Below are 27654 nucleotides of genomic sequence, written 5' to 3' on the forward strand. Positions count from 1 at the left end.
CTGGTCACATGACCGGGGTAAACCCGCCACACCTTCATCTCCCGCGACTCCTTCGCGGTCCGCAGACCGACACGTCACTCCTCGGCTCTCAACCAAACTGCTCTGAGCACGTTCTTTCCGCGCTCTCGCTCTCTTGAGTGGGTCTATCACAGCGCTACAGGAGCACGAAGTCCCGCCCCCTGACGGCTGAGTGATATCTGTATTGCCCAGTTAAGAAGTAGGAGCGCGCCTTTGTCCCCGCCTCCAGCCCTGACAGACAGTTCCACAATCCTATCGCTCTCTCGAAGTGGCGTATCGAGCCTTGGCCAGCCAATGGGGAGCGGCCCAGGAGGCGGACCAGGCCGCTGCCAGGGTTGGGTGCGCCGCTGAACGGATGGCAGAGGGAGCCCAGCAGATTCTTGAGGAACGCTGGCCAGGTGAGAAGGCCTTAGGCTATAACTTGAGAATTAGCTGCAGGTGCAGTCCAGGTTGTTGGTGGGGTTGGACGAAGTGCTGGAGGTGGGGCTTTAATGGCGGCGGGTGGGGTGTGGGAAGCGGGGTCTAGGGCTTTGCAGAGGAGGGGGCGTGGGGTGTGGGGTGGAGACGTCCTGGGATGGAAGGATGTGAAGGTTCGGGATGGGGCGTGCGCTTAGGCGTGGAGGGCGTGGGAAAGATTGGATCCTGCGACTAGTTCTGGAGGGGAGGGCGCTCAGGATGCTGAGGTGGTGGGGTGTCCCGCGGTGGGTAGTGTCAGAGGTGTTATATGCAGGTGGGAGGCAGGGAGTTGGGACCTGCTAGAGTGACCAGAAGAAGGGGGTGGGATGGGGGAGAAAAGGAGTGTGAGCAGGTGTGAGAGTGGGGGCTAACGGGGATGGGGAAGTTTCCGTCTTGGAAAACTAGAAGGAGGATGGGATTCGGATGCCACAGCTCGCAGGCACCGTTGAGGAGGAGACCCGATGCTAAGCGTTTAAAGTGAAGTGTCTTTTGCCCTTATTTGCTTTAGCGATGTGCTCAAATGACCAGAGAGCACACTAGGAAAACTCCCTTAAGGTCCTGCCTCAAATTACCAGTTCCTTTACTCAGCTTGCAGGTAGAGGTTCTAGTACTCTCATTTCTTCCGCTGACTCTTCCAGGTGTGTGGCTCATACCAACTCGTAGTGGTGTTATGTTTTTCTGTTTCAGGCATTCGAGAAAAACAAGTACAAACTTGAGCGATGTGGCGGGATTATGGACTTCCTGGAGTTAGGTGTTTATTCTTGATTGCAAGATGAGGTTTTCCTTTGGGGTTGTAATTAAAAACACATGCAAAACTGCCCCTCTGGGCCAGTTACTTATGGAAAAGATGTTGTCGGAGCTAGGAGTGTATGGTTCTTTATGCCTTCCACCTAGTCTGATGTTTTGGTTTTTTTCCCCCTCTTTTTTCCTCCAATAATACTGAGAAAAAGATGAGGAGGCATGAAGGTTCCTTTTTCTCTCCCTGCAGTCTTGAACAGTGTTGCATATCTTTTATTACTGTATTCTTTATAACTTAGCCCTTGATGAGCTTATGGTTTAAGAAGGCAGCACTTTCTTAAACAGAAATAGCTAACCTACTTCCTTCAACATTTTATTTTAATCTAGCCCCCCCCCCTCCCCGCCGAGCTTTTCTTGTTTCAGTAGGAAATTTTATTTTCTTTTCCCTCTAGATTGTCATCTGGTTCTATGAGCTATCTCTGAGATCAGTGGCTTAAATCGGCAGTGTCAATTACAGGCCTATCCTGAGATAGGCAACTGGAAGCGTCTGTAGATCCGAGCAGTAGTTGCATTGTGATACATGGGATTGAAAGTGCAGTGATTTGTGTATGTGTTTCTCTCCCTCTTGAGTGCATCACTGTCTGTGTGTTAGTGATCAGTCATGCTCTTTAGCTGGCCCTGCAACACCATTAGGATTTGGAACAAAAAGAAGCTCGTGGCCATTCAGTTGCTGCTGAAATGTAGGGCCGTATATTGGGCATATTCAGTCATAGTTTGATTTCTACTTTTCACCTCTCCATTTAGTATTCATTTCCCCATTTCCTGCTTTCTTTCATACATTCCTGCTTTTTCTTGAGTGCTCTTTTATTCTCTGTTTCTTCTTTTTCTCTATTTCCAATCTTTTCTGTTTTCTTTGCATCTCTTCACCCAACTGCCTTTTTCTATTCCTGTGTTTGCTCTTTACTCCTGCTGTACCACGCTATTGCGAGTTGTACTTGTTATGTATCATGTACTTGTTAGCTGTGAAGGAGTAAGAAGCAGAAGTATGGTGATAGAGTCTAATCACTCCTTTTGAGTCTTGACACATGGACCTGACTTATGCCTACTTCCTTGCCAGTCGGTCAGACTTCAGGCAAGGCTAGGGTGTTAGTATTGGCTCGGGTGTCAAGTATTAGCTCTGACCCTCTCGGTGTGTTCGTTGGCATGTGTCTCTTTTATGGTTTTTTTGCCGCCATAAAACATGAAAGTGAATTAGATAAGTTAGAAGTGTTTGATGTCCTACAGTCTTGACTTTTCCTTTTCAGCTATTTGAGTGTCATCTGCTGCCTCCCATTGATGTCAAGATGACTAAGCTGGGATTTTTGCGGTTGTCCTATGAGAAGCAGGACACACTACTGAAGCTTCTCATTCTGTCGATGGCTGCTGTGTTATGTGAGTGTGCATGTGGACCTCTCCTTGCGGGTGGAAAGGAGAAAAAAATCAAGAATGGTTTACTTAAATGTCTTGTTCTTTTCAGTAGATTGTAATGTGTTGTTTTTGCTCTTATCCATCAGTATGATTTTATGAAGACAAAAGAAACACAAGGATTATAAAAGTCAGGGCTAGAGATCATCTGGGAAAGAATGGGAAGCGTGCTGTACTAGTTGCCTACTTTAGTATTTCTGAAAATCTCTTCAGAACTTACTGTTTGTTTGGTTTTGTTTTTTTTTGTTTTGTTTGGTTTTGTTTTTTTAGATTTTCTAGCTCTTTGTGAGTCATAAATATAGTCTTGATTTGCCTTACCCCCCTTAGTTTGTTCCAGAATAAAAGTTAGTTCTGGGGAGGGGAAGTCAACGATTAAAAAAGATGACCATGTAAGTGGAGTGCAGTATTAGTAGGTGAATGCATTGTTATAGGTCTTGAAAGTTAAATGTGTCCTACCCGTGTGGAAAATGTAGGTGTCATTGTCAGGGGAGAGTGAACTTCTTTCGTTTCTTCTGTGTGGGAGAAATGGGTAAATACTTTATTCAGGGATTTTTTTTTTTTTTAAGTGAATTCTACCCCAAGATAGAACTCAGGCTTGAACTCAGGACCCCAAGATCAAGAGTCGCATGGTGTACTGACTGAGCCAGGCAGGCACCCCTATTCAGGGATCATTTTACATTTCCTGTGACTTCTGTGCTGTGCTATTATCTCTATAATACTACAGTCCACTAGTATTTTTCATGGCACACTACCATTAAGGTATTAACTCTCTGATTTTTGCAGCATTCTCTACTCGTCTCTTTGCTGTCCTGAGATTTGAAAGTGTCATCCATGAGTTTGACCCGTGAGTACTTTTGCTTGATCTGGTATTTGCTTTGGGAAGCGTTCAAGTCAATGGATTTCCAAGTGAAATTCTAATCAGCTCTCAGTGATGGGGTTGTGCTTCCTATATATTTAGGGGGGAAAACCCTCAAGTTTTCCAACAGAGATCATTGCTTTCTTTTGAGACATTTCTGTTGGAATTAACCAAGTAAATCTCTCAAACTCATAGAAAATATGAGAAGCATTGCTGGTGTGCCTGCCTGTTAAGACCGGGCCAGGCTAGGAGAAGTCTGTTTGCTCAGCTTATTGAACAATCAGTGATGCACTTTGAGGAAAAGGGGCCTGTGTGAGGCTCAGAAGAAAATCACAAGTCATGAACTTGTGATTTAATGACTGTTTGTTTAACAATTTGTATGATAGAAATTGGATCTACTGGTTAAGTTCTAAGACATTGGGGAACATTTTAAGCCATGAATTTGATTAGGGATTTTGTTTATTAGATAAGAAAAGGTATAGGTGAGTATTCATTTTGTTTCAAGCACTGTTTTGCAGAATATCTCTAAATCCTTAACAACCCTATTAGATGGAGGTCCTATTTTCTCCTTTATATAAATGAGGAGACTAGGCCTGGGAGCGGCTATTCAAGTTACACATTTGGAGGAGCCAAGATTTGAATCTAGGTTTATCTGTCTCTGGATACTGGGGACATTTTGTTGTATTGCCTAAAGTAAAGCCAGAATCATAGGTTCTTCAAGCATCATTAATATTTTAAACATAGCATATTTCAGTTTATGGAGCATTGATTCAAAAGTTGATTTGCAAATTTGATATTTTGTGTAGGTGTATGAAAGCCCTTTGGAGGCATACAAATATTTTCTTTGGGGTCTCTCAAATCAATTTACATTTTTTTCTCATGAATGAGGAAACTTAATCTTTTTGTTTCTTGATCATCAGTCTGTTAAGGCTTCTTCTCAGATTCTCTAGATGAACAAACATTAAGGTGAGATGGTCAGGGAAAGCAAGACTATCTGGTCTGTAGTCATAGGCCTGGAAAGGACTGAAGAGATCTTGTGATTTGATGCTTCCATTTGCAGAGCAGGAAACTAAGGGATTGTGACCCCAGTCAGACCTTTTTCCACTAACTTAGACTTCCTCTGCCTCACCTTCCCTTCCCTTCCCTTCCCTTAGGTAAAGGACAGAGTTTTCACACATGTTGACTGCCTGCTACCCTCCTTTCTATTGTTTCTCTGACAGTTACCAAAATAACGTTCAACAGCAACAAACAGATGGGTAGAGATTTCTGCCATCTGCTACTTCTGCTCACTTCAGCTGCTAAAACTTGACTGACCAAGGAGGAAATAGGGTTAGAGGGATGGCCAGGAGAGGTGGTTAGTCATGATTGCCTTTAGTAATTAAAAATTTGGTTTATTTATATTTTTTCCTTTTCTTTTTTTCTTATTTCTTTCTACTTTTTTAAATTAAGTTTATACTTGACTGTAGTTGATATGTAATGTTACATAGTTTCAGGTGTACAGTACAGTGATTGGACAAGTTTGCAGTGTTCAGCATAAGTGTGGCTACCATCTGTCGCCATACAATGTTATTACAATATCATTGACTATATTCCCTATGCTGTGCCTTTTATTCCTGTGACTTATTCATCCCATAATTGGCAACCCATTATCTCCCACTCTTCTTCATCCATTTAGCCCATCCCCCCAACCTCTACTGCTCTGGTAGCCATCATATTCTTCTCTGTATTTGCAGGCCTGATTCTGCTTTATGTTTGTTTGTTTGTTTGTTTGTTTGTTTTGGATTCCACATGTGAGCGAAATCATATATTTGTTTTTCTCAATCTGACTTATTTCATTTAGCATAATACCCTCTAGGTCCATCCATGTTGTTGCAAATGGCATGATTTCATCCTTTTTTATGGCTGCATAATATTCCATTGTGTGTGTATATGTGTGTGTGTGTGTGTGTACCATATCATCCTTATCCATTCGTCTGTCGATGGACTTGTAGGTTGCTTCTGTATCTTGGCTATTGTAGATAATGCTGCAGTAAACATAGCGGTGCATATATCTTTTCAAATTCATATTTTCATTTTCTTTAGGTAAACACCCAGGAGAGGAATTACTAGATCATATAGTATTTGTTTTTAATTTTTTGAGGAGCCTTTGTACTGTTTTCCACAGTGGCTGTACCAATTTACATTACCACCAGCAGTGCATGAGGGTTACTTTTATTCCACATCCTCCTCAACACTTGTTATTTCTTGTCTTTTTGATTTTAGCCATTCTGAGAAGTGTACGGTGATATCTCATTGTGGTTTTGCTTTGCATTTCCCTGATGATGAGTGATGTTGAGCATCTTTTCATGAGTCTGTTAGTCATTCTCTCAAGTTTCTTATTTAGAAAGAAATAAGAAAGCGTTACATAGCTTGGACCTAAAGAACTGTGTCTTCCCATGTATGACTCTTAAGCATTTTATGTCACATTTTTTTTTAAAGATTTTATTTTTAAGTAATCTCTGCATCCAACATAGGGTTCGAACTTACAACCCTGAGATAAGAGTCGAATGCTCTACTGACTGAGCCAGCCAGGTGCTCCTTAAATATTTTTATACTATTTGTATTTTTATGCTATTATGTAGGTGGCATTCAGAACTATTTTAAACAACATGAGTAGAATTTGCTGTTAAGTTTAAACACTCATTAAGAAGTTTGTGTTACTGAGTGGATTAAACTGTGACATGCGTATAGTGTTACACCAACATCTGTAGAGATGCTCATCACTTGAAGTTATCCGTGTGTCCTTCTGTGTGCTATTGAAATCTTTGTATGTTCCTTTTTCTTGAAAAGAGCCAGATTTATTGATGTCCACATCTCAGCTGTTCTGTCTGTGGGTGCTTGAATTCTCTGACTGGTGCTAATACCTACTAATTGCCAGGCTGGTGAAGTATCCTACTTGAGTTAGGCTCCAGTTGCATTTCCTTTCAAGACAAGCAATGCTTTAGTTGAGACGTGTGGAGCTAGAAATGAGGGGACATATGGTAATGTAAAATGATTTTCATAGTTGACATAATTTTTGGTGCCTAACTGATTTGTAATCATACAGATTGATGTAATGATCAGTTCCTTGATGGTGTGACCTAAGGAACAAGATTCTCTGCAAATTGGTATAGTTATTTGAGTTTGAAGAGGAGGAGATACAGATCATTTCTTTCTTGCTATAGGTACTTTAATTATCGGACTACCCGGTTCCTGGCTGAGGAGGGATTTTATAAATTTCATAATTGGTTTGATGACCGAGCCTGGTATCCTTTGGGACGAATCATTGGAGGAACAATTTATCCAGGTGAGAGGAACAGGGTTTTCTAAAAAAAAAAAAAAAAAAAAAAAAAGTTAACAGAAATAAGGTATTTGTATGTTATAGAACAGTTTCTCTTATTTCTAATGTCTGCATTTTTTGTGACAATTATAATTTCATTCTAATTACCAGTTCCTAAAAGTGGATCTTCTGTATACAGGAGAATATGTGTGGGAGATGGGGATGGGAGGTTTTTCATAAATTCTGGACTTCGGATTGAATCCTAAGAAGAGAAATTTAATAAGCTTACTGCAGTTGCTATATTAGTGTTTCTGGTAGTTTGTCAGGACCTATGTTACGTTATCACTTGATTGATACTTTGATTCTCTTTCTCTTTCCCTTAAGTTCTTGGTCTTACCACGATAACCTAATGGAGTTTCTTCTTCCTGTTACAGGCTTAATGATCACGTCTGCTGCAATCTACCATGTACTCCATTTTTTCCACATCACCATCGACATTCGGAATGTCTGTGTGTTCCTGGCCCCTCTCTTCTCTTCCTTCACCACCATCGTCACGTACCACCTTACCAAAGAGCTCAAGGTGAAGGATTTGGGGTGATAGGCTTGGGAATGAATGTTGTTGAACCTCTCTAGTAGATGCTAAAGGGTGGGGGTCTGATAGCCATAGAAGGGCAGGGAGCCAGAGGCTACAGATAGCTTTTGCTAGGCTGAATTACTGGGTTCACTCCAGCCCCTTTCTAGAATATGTGGTTTCTTATTATTAGCAACTGATTGTCCTATAAGAGAACATTTGAAGGTCAAATATAAATTTCTACATAAGATAAAAAAAATGTTTAAAGTATAAAATGTGAGCTTTAGATTTTGAAATCCTCACAACCTAAGGGAGAGGAAAAATAACTATAGGAAGTATTCCAGAATGGTTCATTCTTCCTACTGGAAATGGACATTTAGCAATTATTTGTTGATTCTTTAAACATATATTTAAAATTTTTGTTTTTGTTTTTGGAGAGTGAGCATGCGTGTGCACATGCACATGCGAGCTGGAGAGGGGCAGAGGGAGAGAGAGAATCTTCAGTAGGCTCCACACCCAGTGCAGAGCCTGATGCTGCATCTCATGACCACGAGATCATGACCTGAGCTGAAATCAAGAGTCAGGTGTTTAACTGACTGAGCCTCCCAGGTGCCCCTATTTAAAAATTATTGGGGCGCCTGCGTGGCTCAGTCAATTGGGTATCCAACTTCGGCTCAGGTCATGATCTCACAGTTTGTGAGTTCAAGCCCTGCCAACAGCTCGGAGCCTGGAGCTGCTTTTGGATTCTGTGTCTCCCTCTCTCTCTGTCCCTCCCCCACTCATGCTCTGCCTCTCTCTCTCAAAAATAAATAATAAAAAAAACATTAAAAAAATTATTAACTCACTTTTGGAGTAGATTCCATAATGGCTCTCTTTTTCTAGGGTTCTGCCTTGCTGATCTGGCTCCTTAGATGCTATTCTTAGTTTGTGGCTGTGGTGTCAGGGAGATACCTGAGAGGTGATAAACTAGTAGGAGGTTTTGGGACTCTTGAGTTTAGTTTGGAAATCTTTTCATCCTTCTCCTTGCTGCCCTTGTTCCAAATTTGATTCTTATCAACAGACAAGTCCCTACTCTTTTGGAGTGTGATTATATTTCGTTGTTTCTCTCTCCTGACCTCACAGATTGCTTTGTGATATTCCAGCTTTATTATCTAAGTTCCTGGCATCTTTAGTCCAGACAGATGATCACCTTTTGGCTTTTTAGCTTAAATAATAATTGTCTTCCTTTTGATTATCCTTGCATAGCTTTTAGAGGTGTGACTGTCCTGGCAGTGCGCAGGTATTGTTAGGGGCAGGGACTCATAAACCTGGGAATGCTCCAGCCAAACAGCCCATTCTGGGGCAGTGTCTGATGTCTGACAGCTTACATAATTTGTCTGTCCTTAGCATATATGTATTCAGTTTCAGATGTGGTATCATCCTGGGGAATTGGTTGTGAAGTCTTTAGCTTTCTCGTGCTGTGAACATTTCTAGCATTTCTAGCATCACGTCTACCTTGGAAAGTGTTGGACTGTGTTCTGGGCCCAGTATAAGCAGAAGGACTAGTGGATCCTCTCTTCTCTCTTGTGAGTGAATAGTGTTAACTTCCTGTTACCCTCTTTTCTTCCAGGATGCAGGGGCTGGGCTTCTTGCTGCTGCCATGATTGCTGTAGTTCCTGGGTACATCTCCCGATCTGTGGCTGGCTCCTATGATAATGAAGGTAAGACTTAAAATGCCAAAGATGATAAATTCATCTCATTGTTCCATAGACATTCAGAAAGTACAGTAAAATCTGAGTTCAGATCTGATATTTAGCACTAGCAAAAATGGTATCTGGGTGAGAAGATTAGAAATGGGCTGGAAGGGACCTCAGACAAGTTTATAATCTCTCTCTGTCATCCCCTTCAGAAAGGTAATTTCCTTTTATAAGGGCTTTATCTCTTCTCTGGACTGGTAAAAGCAGAGTTAGTTTAGTGTTGAATGGTACTATTATTTTAACATTGTAATTATTTGCATTATTTTCCTAGATAAGAAAAATGGATATCGTTTTTTTTTTTAAGATTTTATTTTTAAGTAATCTGTACACCCAAGGTGGGGATCGAACCCACAACCCTGAGATCAAGAGTTGCATGCTCTACCAACTGAGACAGCCAGGCATGCCGAGCAATTAATGTTCTTAAAGCTATAATGACTTTTGTTGACTGTGTCAATTCAGCCTATATTTATTGAATGTTGTTGGGAAAACACAATGTTAGGTATTATAGATAATGAATAAGATAATTTTGGCTCATATTTAAGGAATTACAGTGACCAATAATGAATAAAATTATGTTGGCCCATAATCTATTAAGGAAGATAAATACAGACCTATAACTCATAACAGGTAGGTAGTATTATGTGTCACTAGAGAAGTATGAATAAAGTACTTTGGAGTGTGAAAGGAGAGGTTAATTCAGATTTGGAGATCAGGGAAGACTTTGGAAGTAGTTGAGGTTGCACTAGGCAGTGAGGTTTGGACTTCATTAGGCATATATATTTATTTTTTATATTTATTTATTTTGAGAGAGAGCGCACGTGCGTGAGTGTAGGAGGAGCAGGCTCCATGCTGTCAGTGCAGAACCTGATATGGGGCTCGATCTCACAAACCATGAGACCATGACTGGAGCTGAAATCAAGAGTCAGATGCTCGACCATCTGAACCACCCAGGCGCCCCTCCTTAGGCACATATTAAGGAGAGGGGCAGTCAGGGCATAAGGACTGGCCTGTGGTAAGATGCAGAGGGTGGATGGTGCATAATAATGTGGAATATCTTTAGGACTCTACACTAGCAAGGAATTTAGTGCCTGGAAGGAATAGTAATAATATTTGTTTTATACTAGGTATTGTTCTAAGTCCTTTAACACTTTTATGAAATAGATACTATTATGGCCTCATTTTTATAGGAACCCGAGACAATAAGAGGTAAAATAATTGCACTGTTAATGCGCAGTAGGTTTGAGATATGAATCCAGGAAGTCTGTTCCAGAGTAGTATTCTTAAATAATTACGCAAGCATGGCCTTTTATTGAATTTTTTTCTGTTCTTTCTGCAGGGATTGCCATCTTCTGCATGCTCCTCACCTACTACATGTGGATCAAAGCAGTAAAGACTGGTTCCATCTATTGGGCTGCCAAGTGTGCCCTTGCTTATTTCTACATGGTAACTCTTCACTCCTGTATTCCACGAGTGTCTTTATTGGGACTGATACAAATTGGAAATAGCTCTTGGGCTTTGAGACCGTGGATTGGAGGCTAAAAGTCTTTATTTTCTCTTATATCCATACAAAGCCTAATCCAAGGCAGGTGTGGCCATCCGTTGTGTAACAGCAAGATAGAGGCAATGTTTTTAATTTTTAAAGTTCTTCAGATACCCTATGACCCGTGGATACATATTGGTTGGCCACATTTTCTGCTGTGTTCCTTTAAAATTTTTCCTTTTCTTTTCTAATGTATTTTTTTCCTGTTCAATCTTACATAGTCACTTAGACTTCTTCCCTTAACTGGTTCCACCTGCTCACGTTTCCTATGTATCCCTAAATTGTCCACATGACATTACAATAGATTACATGTAGATGAACCCTGAGAGTTGGGTGTTGCTGCTTTTGTTATCATGATGGTAGGAGGCATAGGGAATAGGGGATTGAGTTACAGTAATAGGGGTGACTTTGATTTTTCTACTTAAAGAAATCATTTATTTAAACTCTTGAGGCCACTTTGTCATAAATAAAGCTTATAGTTACTGTAAAGGGATGTTCTTTGAAAAGATCACAGGTAATATCGTAAGTGGTGGCCTGAGGAGGAGCGCTCAGAGGAGCTCTTCTTTTTTATCCTGTCCTAGGTCTCTTCCTGGGGAGGCTATGTGTTCTTGATCAACTTGATCCCACTCCATGTACTGGTGCTGATGCTCACAGGACGCTTCTCCCACCGGATCTATGTGGCCTACTGTACTGTTTACTGCCTGGGCACCATTCTTTCCATGCAGATCTCCTTTGTGGGTTTCCAGGTGAGCCCTAGACTGAATAGAGTTGTTAGCTTCTTCAACTTCTTTAAACAGCTCCAAGTAGCTTGATTTACCTTGGACCGTTGTGTTAACTGAAGTAACAGCATCACTGGTCATTAAAGTCTGCTTCCAGGGGTGTGTTAATATTTTCTCCATAAAGTTTGAATTTAATGACTCTTAATTTGGCTTAGGTTTGTCGGAAGGAGGGATATTTTGAGCTGAGTTGATATGAATGCAAAGTTATTTCCAGTCCTTTTTAATGCTAATGAGTCCATTTAATAGTAATGACCCCTGAACTTCTTGATGGGATCTATGTGAAAGTCCTTTAGGAAGCAAAGTACAAACGTTTTTATTTTTTCAATTTTTTAAATGTTTATTTATTTTGGGGGAGGGGAAGAGAGAGAGAGCACGAGCACGCGAGTGGGCAGGTGTGAGCAGGGGAGGGGCAGAGAGAGGGAGACAATCTAAAGCAGGTTCCAGGCTCTAAGCTATCAGCACAGAGCCTGATGTGGGGCTCAAACTCACAAACTGTGAGATCATGACCTGAGCCTAAGTCTGCCACGTAACTGACTGAGCCACCCAGGTGCTCCTCAAAGTACAAACTTTTAACCCCATTTCCCATAGGGTTAAGAGATAATTACAAAGTCAGAGAATAATGTGGTGTGTTTGATTTCTCATATAAAATTCTTATGGAAATGGAGGACTTATTCAGAGGTCAGCTTGTATTTTCTTTACTGATCACCTGCTATATGCAATTCGCTAATCACTGGGAAATGTAAAAATTAAAAATATGATTCTTGTCCTTAAGGAAGTTACAGTCTTGTGGGGAAGGAAGTACATGCAGCTGTCTATATTCTGTAGTATAGCAGTTCTGGAAATGTAATTCGCCGACCAGCAGCAGCATCAGGAACTTGTTAAAAATACAAATTCTGGGAACAGCTATCAGACTCTGTTGGTAGAGCATGCGACTCTTGATCTTGGGGTTGTGAGTTCAAGGCCCACGTTGGGTGTAGAGATTACAAAAATAATAATAAAGTTAAGTATTGTGAGGAACCAAATAAACCCAACAAATTTTTTTTATTCAAAAACAGCAAATTCCAGGGCTTCATCAGAGACCCACTGAATCAAACTCTAAGGGGTAGAGCTCAGCAATCTGTGTCTTAACACCCTTTCTTCTTCACCCTCTCCATGATTGTGGTACTCACTAGAGTTTGAGAACCACTGGTCTAAGCAAAGAATTTATAAGTAATGAAAGAGCGAAAGTGCGTGGAACATAGAGGGGAGTGATGGATTTCAGTTTGGCAGATTGGGAGGAAATGGTATTTGCAAGATAGAGTAAGGTATGATTTATAGGACTCCAAATACTGTTTGGAAAATGTGGTAGGTGAAATTAGCCCCTCTCCTCCATTGGCCCTACCTAATTCCTTGGAGGCCTCAAAACTCATTTGAGCCTTTGTTTGGTCTGAACTGGGTCAGGATAATTCAGGTCTAGGTTGGACTCATTGCTTTCCAGCATTGTCATATCTATGCTTTTACCTACAGCCCGTCCTTTCGTCAGAGCACATGGCGGCTTTTGGGGTCTTTGGTCTCTGCCAGATCCATGCCTTTGTGGATTATCTGCGCAGCAAGTTGAATCCACAGCAGTTTGAAGTTCTTTTCCGAAGTGTCATCTCCCTGGTAGGCTTTGTCCTTCTCACCGTGGGAGCGCTCCTTATGCTGACAGGTAGGGAAGGCCCACAGCTTTTGTAAATGGATATGGACACATAATGAACTTCAAAAATAGGGGTTATTTCTTGACCACAGAAAGATTCATTCTTTTTCTCCTAAGAGTATAAAGTACTACTTCTTCAATTCAGTCCACTTGTCAGCCCCAGTGTTTGGATTCTGCATAGTTAAGAATGTCTTGTTAGAGTAGCTCTTTTTTTTTTAATGTTTATTTATTTTTGACAGAAAGAGACAGAGCATGAGTGGGGGAGGGGCAGAGAGAGAGGGAGACACAGAATCCGAAGCAGGCCCCAGGCTCCGAGCTGTCAGCACAGAGCCCGACGCCGGGCTCGAACTCGCGGGGCTTGAACTCGCAGACTGCGAGATCATGACCTGAGCTGAAGTCGGACGCTCAACCGACTGAACCACCCAGGTGCCCCTATAGAGTAGTTCTTAATGTTAGCAACATCACACTTTGTTGAAAGGACTGGATCTTGCCTTGCTAATTTTTCTCTCTGTTTTTTTCCTTTTCTTTCCTACTGGTAGGGTAAGAGAAATCATAACACTGCTGGCCATTCCTTACAAACATGGCCTGTCTAAGCCCATATGCACTAACTCACGGCTGTTTAGCATGCCACATTTTTTTCCTTTGTTTTTCCCATTTGTCCTTTTCAGAGGCTGATTGGGTTCTGCCTAGGTCTGTCTGTGTGGTCTATTTCAGAGCAGCACTGGAGGATGTAGTAGCTTTGTTTATAGAGCTGACCTTGGTTTGGCCAGATTTGACCCTAAAACCTTCACAGGAAACACTTTTGCCTCCCATCTCTGACTTTATGTACAGCCTGACTTTATTCTGCTGGCTGGGCTGACAAAAGTACTCTCAAATTTGAAAGCAAAGAGTGAGATTCTCAAACTATTGATGGTATTTTAACAAAAACTTAGTCCTTTTCTGTCTTAGAGACTCTTATGAAAATAGGAAATTGTGATTAATTAGGATAAGATGTTATTTTGTTTCAAGTGTGATTGTGAAATATTTGTTGCTTCTTTGCTGCCAGGAAAAATATCTCCCTGGACTGGGCGTTTCTACTCACTGCTGGATCCTTCTTATGCTAAGAACAACATCCCCATCATTGCTTCTGTGTCTGAGCATCAGCCCACGACCTGGTCCTCATACTATTTTGACCTACAGCTTCTGGTCTTCATGTTTCCAGGTCTGTCTACTTTGTGTTCTGAAGTGGCCTTCTTTGTAAGAATCACCATTTGATTCAAAATAAGTAAATTACCCTCATCCTTGTACTTTGTTGTTGTTTTTGTTTTTTGCCTCTTTACCCTATGCAGTACAAAGGATGGCTAAGCACATTTTTCTAATATTTGAAGCAGAGTAGAAGTCAGAAGTTGAACAGTTGGAGATGCTGGCAAGTTCAGAGCCTCACAGTTTTCTGTTCATTTGTATTATAAGTTAAAATTCAACTCAAATTTGTATTCAGGCTTTTGTTTTTGTTTTTGAGTACTTTCAGTGTACCTCTCTCCCATCCCCCATCCCTGACTCTTCCCCATTTATCTATCTTCTTGGCAGTACTAAAGTTTGAGAATAGGCATGGCTGGTTGTAAAGCCTCAGTTACTTACCTTCTAGCCAATCCAGAAATGTTTTTGAATTTACTGGTGGTAGGGTGTTTCCTTTTTTATTTTTTTAATAAAACAGCTTCTAAGGTTTTTATCCCTCATGAAAGTAAGTTGTTGTCTATTGTAAAAAATACAGACAAGTTAAAAAAAAAAATTGGGGAGTTCTCCCAAACATCTATTGCTATTGTTAACATATTGATGTATATTCATCCTGTTATTCATTTATTTATTTTAGTCTTTTTAAAATTTTTTTATTTAAATTTTTTTTTTTTTTTAGTAACCTCTACACCGAACCTGGGGCTCAAACTCATGACCCGGAGATCAAGTGTCACATGCTCTTCTGAGCCAGCCAGGCACCCCCTCATCCAGTTACTTATTGAACAAAAATCGGATAATACTGTTTATTTTTTTTTAACGTTTTCTCATTAAGAGAGACAGAGAGAGAGTGACCAGGGGAGGGGCAGAGAGAGAGAGAGAGAGAGACAGAATCCAAAGCAGGCTCCAGGCTCTGAGCTCTCAGCACAGAACCTGATGTGGGTCTCAAACTCATGAACTGTGAGATCATGACCTGAGCCTAAATCTGCCACTTAACTTACTGAGCCACCCAGGTGCCCTCAGGATGATACTGTTTTTCCCCAATTTTTTTCATTTTACAAAGAATCATAATTTCTGTTATTTAGTATTATTTTAGAGATGTAACATTTAAATGTATTATTTTTAAATTTTTTAAGTACAGAGATGTGTAAAGAAGATGGCAAATAGTCCATAATATCCTGCAGCAATATTTTAATTGATGTATTCTATTATATCAATACGCTATAAAAAACTACATCTTTAATGTTGGATATTTAAGTCGTTCTGACTTTTTGATGTTTTAAAGAGTTCTATAGTAAATAAATGTCTTTGCACGTATCTATGATTATTTATTTTAGCTGCCTGCTTCTTTTTACTTTTACTTTTGTAGTTGGTCTCTATTACTGCTTTAGCAACCTGTCTGATGCCCGGATTTTCATCATCATGTATGGTGTGACCAGCATGTACTTTTCAGCTGTCATGGTGAGGAATGCTCTCAGTCCTAGCAACATTTCCACCCCTGACTCTGAGGTGCATGGCAGGATTCAGAATGTAATGATTGTGCACATGCTTTCCTTGGAGCATTTGAGGAACTGAGTTGTAAAGCTGCTCACTGGTGCTGATCCTTCCCAGGGATGTATGGTGCACTCATACATTCTGGTGGTGGGGCCCAGCTTTCTGGGATTCATAACCTTGTGTTAGGGAGAGACACATATACTCTGTTGGATAAAGTGACCATGGGCAGCTTTCTTTGTCTCTCTTTCTCAGTGTCTTAAGAAAGGAGTTGATGTTTTTTCCTTAACGTTCTGGGAAGATAGCCAAGTATTAGATTGTTGAAAGAGGAAAGATTTTATAAATTGTAGTAAGACAGTTTGTTATGCTTTTTTTTTTTTTTTAAATTTCAAACCATAGTTAAAAACATTCTTTAACATAGCATTATTCAGGACTCTTTCATATATACGCATGTAACTGGAAAACAGCTTTAAGAAGTGTATACTTCCATTGTAGATGTATCAAATATTTTCTCATATCCTGTTCTTTTTTACTAAGAAATCATGTTTGTTGAAAACCGCTGAATTGATGTCATGATCTACTACCAGGTTGAAGTCTTTAATTTTGTAAAACACTGATTTAACTGTGTTTTTGCTTTCTGCCTCTTTTAGGTGCGTCTCATGCTAGTGTTGGCACCTGTAATGTGCATCCTTTCTGGCATTGGAGTCTCCCAGGTGCTGTCCACTTACATGAAGAATCTGGACATAAGTCGTCCAGACAAAAAGAGCAAGAAGCAACAGGATTCTACCTACCCTATTAAGAATGAAGTGAGAATTAAGCAACACTAAGAACAGGCTTGGGAAAATGTGTGTGTGTGTGTGTGTGTGTGTGTGTGTGTGTGTGTGTGTGTTTTGAGTGAGGGAGTAGAGTGCTGTCATAGTGGGTGAACTCATACAGGTCTTGACTCATTTGGATTCATTTCATCTGTATTATTGTGTGTAAGAAGCTGTTCTGAGTTGTGTAAATTTAATTTACAACACAGTTTTCTTGTTTAGGTGGCAAGTGGGATGATATTGGTCATGGCTTTCTTTCTCATCACCTACACCTTTCATTCAACCTGGGTGACGAGTGAGGCCTACTCTTCTCCCTCCATTGTGCTGTCTGCCCGTGGTGGGGATGGCAGTAGGATCATTTTTGATGACTTTCGAGAAGCATACTATTGGCTCCGTCACAATACTCCAGAGGTAAAAATTGGGGGGGGGAGTGGGACAAGTTGGGGACATTTGCTCTGATAGTGAATCATACAGCTTTTAGATGGGTGGAAAGCTTGGAGAAATTGGAACTATAGAACCCTCGTGCTGAATGAGCCTTGAAAGTCAGCCTTCATTCAATTCAGGATTTCTTTTGTATCCTTACTGATAATCATCTACACTCTGACACTGTGGTGATTTTATCATGAGGTGGACCATCCCAATTATAAAAGAAGTCAGAAAATTAGAAACATGAAAAAAGATAGTTTCCATAAAGTGATCACCGAATGATAAGCACTTTTAACATTTTGGTTTAAAGCTTTTGAGAATCTGGGGGCGCCTGGGTGGCGCAGTCGGTTAAGTGTCCGACTTCAGCCAGGTCACGATCTCGTGGTCTGTGGGTTTGTGCCCCGCGTCAGGCTCTGGGCCGATGGCTTGGAGCCTGGAGCCTGTTTCCGATTCTGTGTCTCCCTCTCTCTCTGCCCCTCCCCCGTTCATGCTCTGTCTCTCTCTGTCCCAAAAATAAATAAACGTTGAAAAAAAAAAAAAAAAGCTTTTGAGAATCTGAAGTGATTTTCTTTGCAGTAGCTATTGGGAGTAGCACTTCTGAGTTAGACTCTTAAGGAGTTAAGCTGTAAGAATTTCTTAATCCTGGTGCGTCATATCCCGTGGTTTGTATTCCCTCCCATTTTTATAATAACTGCTTTTTGTGAATTGTGAAAGCTCATTTAATATAATTATCTGATGATACCAGAATGTTTATTTGGAAATATCACACAGTCCCCCTACACCTGCCATCCTATTATGCTTGTTTATATAAGGTGATCTGAGATGAAAGTATTGGGAGTGTTAGATTGTATAATTTACACTGAGATTTCACGATTATATGTAAATGTAGTACCAAGTGCCAAGAATTATTTTCTTTGTAGGAAGTCCCTCACTTACTATACTATAGGATGCCCTTCCAGTTTTTCTCTTGTATTTGATTTTTGGAGGCAGCGAGCAACTTATTTTCATTTCCCATTCTTCTTTCAGGATGCGAAGGTCATGTCATGGTGGGATTATGGTTACCAGATTACAGCTATGGCAAATCGGACAATTTTAGTGGACAATAACACATGGAATAATACCCATATTTCTCGAGTAGGACAGGTAAAGTGAAGGGATTATATGAGTATTTGGCTCATGGGATCTAGTGGGAAATATTTCTCTCTGAGGGATCACATGACTTGGAATTTTTTGCTTTGAGAAATGTGCATTTATTTTTCTAGGCAATGGCATCCACAGAAGAAAAAGCCTATGAGATCATGAGGGAGCTTGATGTCAGCTATGTGCTGGTCATTTTTGGAGGCCTTACTGGGTATTCCTCTGATGGTATGTACTTGATTCTATTTCTAACTATAGTCATAGATTCTAAGAAAACTAGATGACTGTCCTATTTTTCTGTCTTTTTACTGATCTCAACATATTTTCTTGGTTGGGGAAGTTCCTCAGTATTTGTAACGTTAGGGGTTGTTTTGTTTTGGTTTTTTTGGCAACAAGTAGGAGGTAAATGTAAATAATTCTCATTTAGATATGGCATGGTATAGTTGTCTAAAGACCTAGGAGTTGCTTACAACCAGGAAACAAAGAACATAAAGCTTAGCCGAACCTATTGTGGCAATCATTTTACAGTATAGGTAAATCAAATAAAAAATAATAACAGGTAAAATACAGTGTGGAAAAAAAATAAGGCATCTGAAAATGAACTTTAGAATTAGCATTTTTAGTGGGTTTAAGCCATAGATTCATCTGCCAGCTTAAAATGTTTCATATTTGAGATATATATATATATATATATGTATATGTATGGCATATGTTATGTTATATATACATATATATGTATATATGTATGGTATATGTTACCATGTTCCCTGTGATTGTTAGCAAAATTCTATTTTTAGAAGAATCATCAAAACATGGTTTGCTGCCTTAAAAAAAAACTTTTAAGAAATTAAAGCAATACTTTATATACTTTAACATATTAAATTCTTTTGAGGGTTTATAACAAAAAAATGGTAGGGAGTACCCTGTCCCTAAACTTAAACTCCCTTATGATACAAGTTTCCAGAGGCAATTATTTCTCTAGTTGTTTCTTCTAGTACTTATATTCATATTTAAAAAATACGTGCATTCTATTCATTGAGCATTTTATATATGCTATATCAATTTATAATTGTAGGTAAGAAATTTCATTCTCTTTACCTTTTCTCACTCCCTCCTTTTCCTCTTGATTCTCCTTAGTAGAGTTAATTTTTAGTTTTTGGTTAAATCCAGATAAAGTGTTTTCAAAGTCCTGACTATGTAAATATTCATTGTTGAGTCAACCAGTATACCATGGTTACAGTCTTTCCTCGAATAACTTTTCTTTTCCTGCAGTTACTAACTACCTCTTATTTCTATCTTAGTTTTCTTTGAATATATGCCTGCTTGTAAAGATGTTTAAATTTTAGATTATATGTATATAGTATGTGTAATGTGCCAAGTATAAAGTAAGAAGATTGGTTTTCTTGTGTGTCTTGTACAGCAGAGGAGGAATGATGAGAGCAGGGACATGTGTTCACAGACTTCAACTTTCACAATCACACCAGCACTATTTGTGTGTAATTATTTATAGGTTTTCTAATAGTCACAATATAGCCAAATCCTATAGAAAAGCATTTGTGTATGTATGTCTATGTGTATATGTATTTTTATATGTATCATTGTACACATATATGTGGTAGAAAGGGATAATTTCTTGAGGTCTTAGCACTAACCATTGTTAAGTAACCACTTTCAGTCAGTTGACCTTTTATCGCCTACTAACGTGCACAGAAGTGTGTTTAATGCTGGCGTAAAAATAAATGTCATTATTTGGAACATACTGTAATTTTTTTGTGTGAGATTAAGGAAATTACCATATCATCCCCTGCCTGTGGCAACCACAATTCTGATTTCTGTTTCTGAGTTTGTTTTTTTAGATTCCACATAGAAGTGAGATCATACAGTATCTGTTTTTCACTGTCTGACTTATTTCACTTAGCATAATGCTCTTAAGGTCCATCTCTGTTGTTGCAAATGGCTGAATTTCCTTTTTTTCTTTTTTTTCAATGGCTGAATGGTATTCCATTTTATATATGTGGTGTGTGTGTGTGTGTGTATCTAGATATATAGATATAACATTTTCTTTACCCATTCATCCATCAGTGGACACTTAGGTTGTTTCTGGGTCTTGGCTATTATAAGTAAAGTACAGTGAACATGGGGGGTGCAGTTACCTCTTTGAGATAGTAATTTCATTCTTTCAGATATATACCCAGAAGTGGGATTGGTGGATAATATGGTGGTTGTATTTTTAAATTTTTGAGCAACCTCCATACTGTTTTATGTAGTGGCTACATACCACTGCCAATTTACATGCCTACCAACGGGATATAAGGTTTCCCATTTTTCCACATCCTTGCCAGCATTTGTTATGTCTTGTCTTATGATAATTAGGTGTTAGGTGGTATCTCGTTATGGTGTTGAGTTGTATTTCCCTAATGATTAGTAATGTTGAGCACTTTTTCATGTACATGTTGACCATTTGAATATCCTTGGCAAAATGTCTATTCAGGTCCTTTGCCCATTTTTAATCAGATTATTTGGGGGTTTTGTTACTTTTTTTTAAATCCTTTTTTTTTAAAGCTTATTTATTTATCTTGAGAGAGAGAGAAAGCATGAGTCAGGGAAGGGCAGGGAGAGGAGAGAGAAAGAGAGAGTGAGATTGAGAGAGAGAGAGAGAGAGAGAGAGAGAGAGAGAATCCCAAGCAGGCTCTGTGCTGTCAGCTCAGCCCGATGTGGGGCTCGAACCCACAAACGATGAGATCATAGCCAAAGTCAGAGGCTTAACCGACTGAGCCACCCAGGCAGCCCTGGGGTTTTGTGATTAAGACATATGAGTTCCTTATATTTTACTTCCTTTGTTTTGTTTTTGGACTAAGTCTTACAAGTCCAGTATGTACTTTATATTTCCAGCACGTCTTAATTTGGACTAGCCACCTTTCAAGTGTCAGTAGCTACAGGTGGCTAGTATATAGAGCTCCTATATTGGACAGCTCAGCCCAGCTTATACCTGGGAATACTATCTTTGTGACTTAACTCTGGACCAATAGCACAGGATTTCAGGGATAATCTACAGAAGAGTTGTAAATTTTGAGGGAAAAGTTTTGCTGCCACATTGTGTTTCATGTTTTGTTTTGTTTTTTTAATTTTTTTTTTCAACGTTTATTTATTTTTGGGACAGAGAGAGACAGAGCATGAGCGGGGGAGGGACAGAGAGAGAGGCAGACACAGAATCGGAAACAGGCTCCAGGCTCTGAGCCATCAGCCCAGAGCCCGACGCGGGGCTCGAACTCACGGACCGCGAGATTGTGACCTGGCTGAAGTCGGACGCTTAACCGACTGCGCCACCCAGGCGCCCCATGTGTTTCATGTTTTTAAAAATTAGACTTAAATGGTACTATTTCCCATTTAAAAATGAGGGATTTTCTTAGAAATACTGGCTTTTTCAAATGTCATGTCATTATGTTGTACCCCTTAAACTAATATTGTATGTTAACTATGCTTCAGTTAAAAAAAAAAACAACAAGGAAAGAAATGGTAGCTTTTCATTAGGTGATTTAGCTCCAGCAGCCTTTGTGACACAGCAATTCTCTTTCTACTTTTTTCTAGATATCAATAAGTTTCTGTGGATGGTCCGCATTGGAGGGAGCACCGACACAGGCAAACATATTAAGGAGCATGATTATTATACTCCAACTGGGGAATTCCGTGTGGACCGTGAAGGTTCTCCAGTGCTGCTCAACTGCCTTATGTACAAGATGTGTTACTACCGCTTTGGACAGGTCTACACAGAAGCCAGTGAGTGATTTATAACATTAATAACACAGTAAGAACCGTGATAGCTAACACATACAGTTTTTTCAGATACCAGGCATTGCTCCAAGTGCTTTACATCTATGAACTCATATGATCTTCACTACAACTCAAAACATAGATACTAATATTATTTCAATTTTATATATGAGGAATTTCAGGTACAAATAAGTTACTTACCTGCCCAATGTCACGTAACTAACTAGTGGCAGAGTTAGGTTAAACTCGGGCGGTCTTGCTCTAAATTCTGTACTTTTACCCATTACATTTTATTGCCTCTCAGTAAAAGAGGAGAGAGGAATGGAGAGAGGAATGAAGGGGGATACAGTGATATAAAGGACTTTTCATTTCCTTAAATAAATACATGGAGACTAATCTGATTAGGTTAAGTCTTTCCTTCTGACTTTAATTTCTTGTGTCTGCACTAGGGACAATTCCTGAAGTGGATTTTGGTCTTTGATTTCTTTTTGTTTTTTGTTTTTTTTGGTTTTTTTTTTTTTGAGAGAGGGAGACAGAGAATGCATGCATGAGTGGTTGAGGTGGGGGCAGAAGGGGAGAGAGAGAGAGAATTCCAAGCAGCTCCATGCTGTCCAGCTGACACTCAACCGACTGAGCCACCCAGGTGCCTCCCTCCCTTTTTTAAAAATTTTTTTAAATTTAGTTTTATGGGGTGCCTGGGTGGCTCAGTTGGTTGAGCATCTGACTTCAGCTCAGGTCATGATCTCACAGTTGGTGAGTTCGAGCCCCATGTCGGGCTCTGTGCTGGTGGCTCAGAGCCTGGAGCCTGCTTCAGATTCTGTGTCTCCCTCTCTCTCTGCCCCTCCCTCCACCATCTCTCAGAAATAAACATTACAAAAATTTTTTTTAGTTTACTTTTTTTTTTAGAGAGAGGCAGGCCTTTGACTTCTGATAGGTTCTTCTCTGATCCATGGAAGGGTTACTAGTGTAACACAGAGGCCTCTGGGTAGCATCCCCAGGAAAGGAGGGGCTGGGAAGTCAGCCTCCCATCTCTTAAAAGAGATAGCCTCCATGAATTTGCCAAGCATTAACTTGGAGAGGACTTGAGTCAAGGTAACACTTGATCTGTGCTTACTACCTGATGTCTTTTTGTATAGGTCCTACTCTCTACACAAACTACAGGCTGAGAAATAACATTCCATTTGGTAGATGATTTATCAGATTGATTTACTCTTTCCTTAGGAAATCAGCACTGTAGAAAGAAGTGTTTCTCTCTCTCTCTCTCTCTCTCTCTCTCTTTTTTTTTTTTTTTTTTTTGTTCCATTCTAGAGCGCCCACCAGGCTTTGACCGTGTCCGGAATGCTGAGATTGGGAATAAAGACTTTGAACTTGATGTCCTGGAGGAAGCATATACCACAGAACATTGGCTAGTCAGGATATATAAGGTGAGCAGGTGCTACACTGAGAAAGCAGCTCTCATGTTTGCAGATTGGTTCTAGTGCTTAAGAATGGGCCACATATTTGTAATATAGGGACTTTATTTTTTTAAGTTTTTTTATTTTGAAAGAGCATGTGAGTGGGAGGGTGGCAGAGAGAGAGAGAATCCCAAGCAGGCTCTGTGCCATCAGCACAGAGCCTGGCATGGGGCTTGAACTCATGAACCATGAGATCATGACTGGCCGAAATTAAGAGTCGGATGCTTAACCGACTGAGCCGCTCAGGCTCCCCTAATACAGGGACTTTTCTAATGTCAGAAAAGTAGTTTGCAACTCAGAATGTTAATATTTTTATTTTAGATTGTTGTTAGAGAGTAGACACCTAGTCTGCTGTCATTTTGGCTGTGGTTACAGTGTTATTTTTCCAGTTGGGGCTGTACTTGATCTGTTTTAGTAATTATCAGGCTTGGAGGGGAGAAAAGTGTGTGTGTGTGTATGTACACTACATTTTCTTTCCCCTCCCTGAAGAATTTATGGCATAGAGTTACACAGAAATGTGTTATATCTCTTACATAAGAAAAGATTGACAACCCCTGATACATTTGGCAGGTAGACCATTTATTCTACTCTTGAGAGGTACTCCTAAAGGCTAAGCAGAGAGTAGCTAGTCTCAAACCTGTGTTCGTTTTGTCACAAAACCACACCAGGCAGCAGAACCCAACTCAGTAGAGAAGCTCTCCAAAGTTGATCTGATCATAAATATTAAAATGACATCCTTATGTTGCAGGTAAAGGACCTGGATAATCGAGGCTTGTCACGGACATAAATGTTACAGCCAGCTCTGATACGCTTCGCACTGAACGCGTCACGTTTAGGACGCTGAAGACGTTTTTTAAATATGCAGTTTATAAGAACAGAGCACGATGGGATTAGTATTGTCTGGAAGTTTTGCCCTGGGCAGTATGGGCTGGGCCAAATGGAACGATTTTTATAATTCTGAGCAGGTTACCAAATGAAATGTCATGGCTTTACTTTGGTCAATTAAAGGGGGGAACTTTTTTTTTTTAAATGTGCCTTATTTCTTTTGACTTATGGCTGGTTTGAGAAAGGCAAAAGTTTGTGCTGGGCGCTGATAGAAGGAGGGAAAGCAGACCTCGTCCATGCTCTTAGCTTCCTAATTGAACCCCGTGGGGGCATTCTGTCTCTCTCAAATCAGGAACACTATCAAGGACTAGCTCAGATCCTACACGTACAAATAATTTTGTCATTTCAAAAATCGTAGCACCTAGCACAAAGCCTTGCATACGGTGGGTGCTCAGTAAACTTTTATTAAATAAATAAATGTTTGTGGAACCAGAGGAGTGCCATTTCTGGGCAGGAAAGGCAGTGTGTTGCCATGACGTCTCTGTTCTTAATGTCTCTTGTCCTTAGAAGCTCTTTGCTTTCATGAGGGACAGAAGGTAGTCGACTAGCCAGACCTGATCTCACCATTATTCTTTGGGACTAGCTAGGTTTTTTTGTTTTTGTTTTGTTTTTTTTTCTTGAGCAAGAATAAATCAAGTGAGGATCACTTGAAGTTTTGAAGAAAGACTCAAGGCAGTGAAATTATTGTTCTCAATGGACGTGAAACTTCTCCAGTATTATATATGGAATTTGATGATCAGTCGGTATTTTTGAATCAGCTGAAATATAATCAGACATTTCTATTTGAAATCCAGCTTTTCAGTATTCACTTATCCATGATACAGTAAATGTCTTTTTGCTCATTTCTTTTAGCTTATATGCTAAAACCCTTGTAATTATTTAAGGGTGGCTTCTTTCTCCCTTAGTGTCAGCCTGTTTGTTGTTATTCTATGCTGCAAACAAACTCAATGATCTGGTTTTGAAGCCCTAGTGAAATGAGCTACAAATTGAAAGGGGGAAGAATTGCTATTACCAAGTACCTAGAGACAATGCTAGCCTGACTGCAGTAAAGGGGAAGAGAAACTTAAAAACAAACTTAACTAAAAGCACAGTAAGATCCATCAATATTTAATGTCAGGACAAACAGCCTTATATTCAGTACAGTAGGACACTGTGTATTTGACAACATACGACATATATCAGTGATGTATATAAACCCTAAGTCATAACAAAAATACAAGGTAACTGTTGAGTGTTGCCTGTTTAAGAAACAGGAGCAATTACATGGCTTTTAGATAAGTCAAAATGGTGCTCCTAAAGGGTATGCTCAGGTATTCTTGTATACCCAGGAAACTTAGCCTTCCAACCAACTTCTATACCAAGTGCTTGACCTGTGGGTGAGATTTAGATTTGGTGTAAGATCTAATTTACTATATGTAAATATGTTACTTGATTTATATACAGAATTTCTCCCTAGTGGAAGAGGTTATTCTGAGTTTCTTTTTTTTTTTTTTTTTAAATCGATATGAGCAATACCAGGTAAAGATCATTAGTGATCTTCCTTGGTAGTATATATGGGCTAGATAACCCTTTAACTTATCACTATCATTGTTACTCTTGCAATTTTAGTTTTGTTATCTTCTAGGCTACGTGAAGCTATCTTTTTTTAAGATTTACTTTTCACCTTTCATGGTTGTAGTGCACCTAGTGTAAGAAAAATCAAATAGTTATAAAAAAAGCAACAACACTGTTTTCCACCTCCCAGAGACCCCACTTTCAACTCTGCTGATTCTCACATTACTTACCTCCCTATCATTAAATAACTTGCTTTAGTTTGCTGTGTGTTGGTTTTTCAATTTTAGGTATCATTTGTTGACTTGGTGGTGTGGAAATTGAGGGTGCTATGCCCATAGACACACAGATTCTTACCATTTTAAAGTTCTATATTTTAGTTATGATTTAGAATAGCTCAATAGTTTTTACTTTATGTTTTTTCACAACTAGGCCATGTGGTATATATGCTTTTACGGCTTTTTTTTTTTCCTTCCGCATAACTTTTTTGGAGAAAAAAGCTTTTCTCATTTGTATTTTGTACTTGACACTAATTTCTCCCCAAGCTCTCCTTCATTTGTGCCAGCTTCCTTTCAATATGTTCAAGCTTGTTAGGTATTCATTCTTGGGGATGTCTTCTGTTTTGGTATGTTGTGGTTTGGATTGGTTTACGTCTTAGGCCTGCTACTCACCTGTTGGGTTGGTAGGTCCTCCATATTGTGTTAATCTCCTATTTCCTTCTTGATTATCACCTCTATTTACCTTCCTGAGAAAATGTGTGGGAGATAGATCTTGCATGTTTCTTGTCACACTCAATTGGGCAAGTACAGAGTTCCAGGTTGGGGAAAACTTTTCCTTAGAATGATTATTTTTTTTAATTTTTTAAGTTTATTTCTTTGAGAGAGAGCAAGCAAGCGAGAAGGGGAGTGGCAGAGAGAGAGGGAGAAAGGGAATCCCAAGCAGGCTCTGCACCATCAGCACAGAGCCTGACATGGGGCTGGACCCTACGAACTGTGAGATCATGACCTGAGCTGAAACCGGGAGTCAGACGCTCAGCCAACTGAGCCACCCAGGAGCCCCTCCTTAGAATTATTTTGAAGGCATAGGCCATTCATTGTTTTCTGTCTTCTAAATGTTGTTGAGAAATACAATGCTATTCTGATTCTCAATTTTTTGGTATGTGTCCATTCCCTCCAATTCCCACCACAGGCCTATTAGGAACCTCTCTTTTTATGTAATATTTTGGAATTTTCCCAATGATGCACTTGGGAATGGGTCATCCATTGTGCTGGGTACTTTAAACTTTTAAGTATGGAAAGTCAAGTTCTTCAGTTCTAAGAAATTTACTTATTTGTGTATTCTCTCAACTCCTTTTCTCTTTCTGAAAATGATTTGGATGTTGGACTTACTGGGTTAGTCTTCTGATATTTTTTTTTTTTTTTTTTTTTAATTTACATCCAAGTTAGCATTTTTTAATGTTTATTTTTGAGAGCGGGAGAGGGTCAGAGAGAGAGAGATGACGATAGACGATCCGAAGTGGGCCCCGTGCTGACAGCAGAGAGCCCAGAGTGGGCCTTGGACTCACAAACTGTGAGATTGTGACCTCAGCGGAAGTTGGATGCTTAACTGGCTGAGCCACCCAGGTGTCCCTAGTCTCCTGATACTCTTATATGTACTCTTGGTTTCCCATCTTTATTTTTCTTTCTCGGAGATTTCCTAAACTTTTTTTTTTCTAACCTTTCTATTTAGTTTCCTTTTTTTTCTGCTGTTACTATTTTTTTTTTTTTTATGTCCAAGAGCTTTTTAAA

At 39.7% G+C, this 27654-nt stretch overlaps 1 protein-coding gene across 1 annotated transcript; it reads left to right on the forward strand.

The window, feature by feature from the left end:
- Nucleotides 1–309: 309 nt before the first annotated feature.
- On the forward strand, nt 310–26127 carry STT3A (STT3 oligosaccharyltransferase complex catalytic subunit A). Its single transcript, XM_040483447.1, has 18 exons — nt 310–416; nt 2517–2643; nt 3460–3520; nt 6736–6857; nt 7265–7410; nt 9011–9101; nt 10474–10580; nt 11259–11423; nt 12963–13143; nt 14177–14332; nt 15710–15801; nt 16482–16637; nt 16866–17054; nt 18096–18212; nt 18332–18434; nt 21795–21983; nt 23286–23401; nt 24180–26127. Exons 2-18 carry the CDS (start codon nt 2556–2558, stop codon nt 24216–24218), a joined length of 2118 nt encoding a protein of 705 aa, XP_040339381.1. The 5' UTR covers nt 310–416; nt 2517–2555; the 3' UTR covers nt 24219–26127.
- Nucleotides 26128–27654: the final 1527 nt, after the last annotated feature.

Source organism: Herpailurus yagouaroundi, unplaced genomic scaffold, assembly GCF_014898765.1.
Source record: "Herpailurus yagouaroundi ecotype Mexico unplaced genomic scaffold, PumYag 161, whole genome shotgun sequence".
NCBI lineage: Eukaryota > Metazoa > Chordata > Mammalia > Carnivora > Felidae > Herpailurus > Herpailurus yagouaroundi.

Excerpts from the sequence above, each read along its gene's own strand:
- STT3A (XM_040483447.1), top strand. The coding sequence starts at position 2,556 with ATGACTAAGCTGGGATTTTTGCGGTTGTCCTATGAGAAGCAGGACACA. Across the intron at positions 9,102-10,473 it reads TGGCTCCTATGATAATGAAG|GGATTGCCATCTTCTGCATG; the intron begins GTAAGACTTAAA and ends TTCTTTCTGCAG. Across the intron at positions 21,984-23,285 it reads ACAGGTCTACACAGAAGCCA|AGCGCCCACCAGGCTTTGAC; the intron begins GTGAGTGATTTA and ends GTTCCATTCTAG.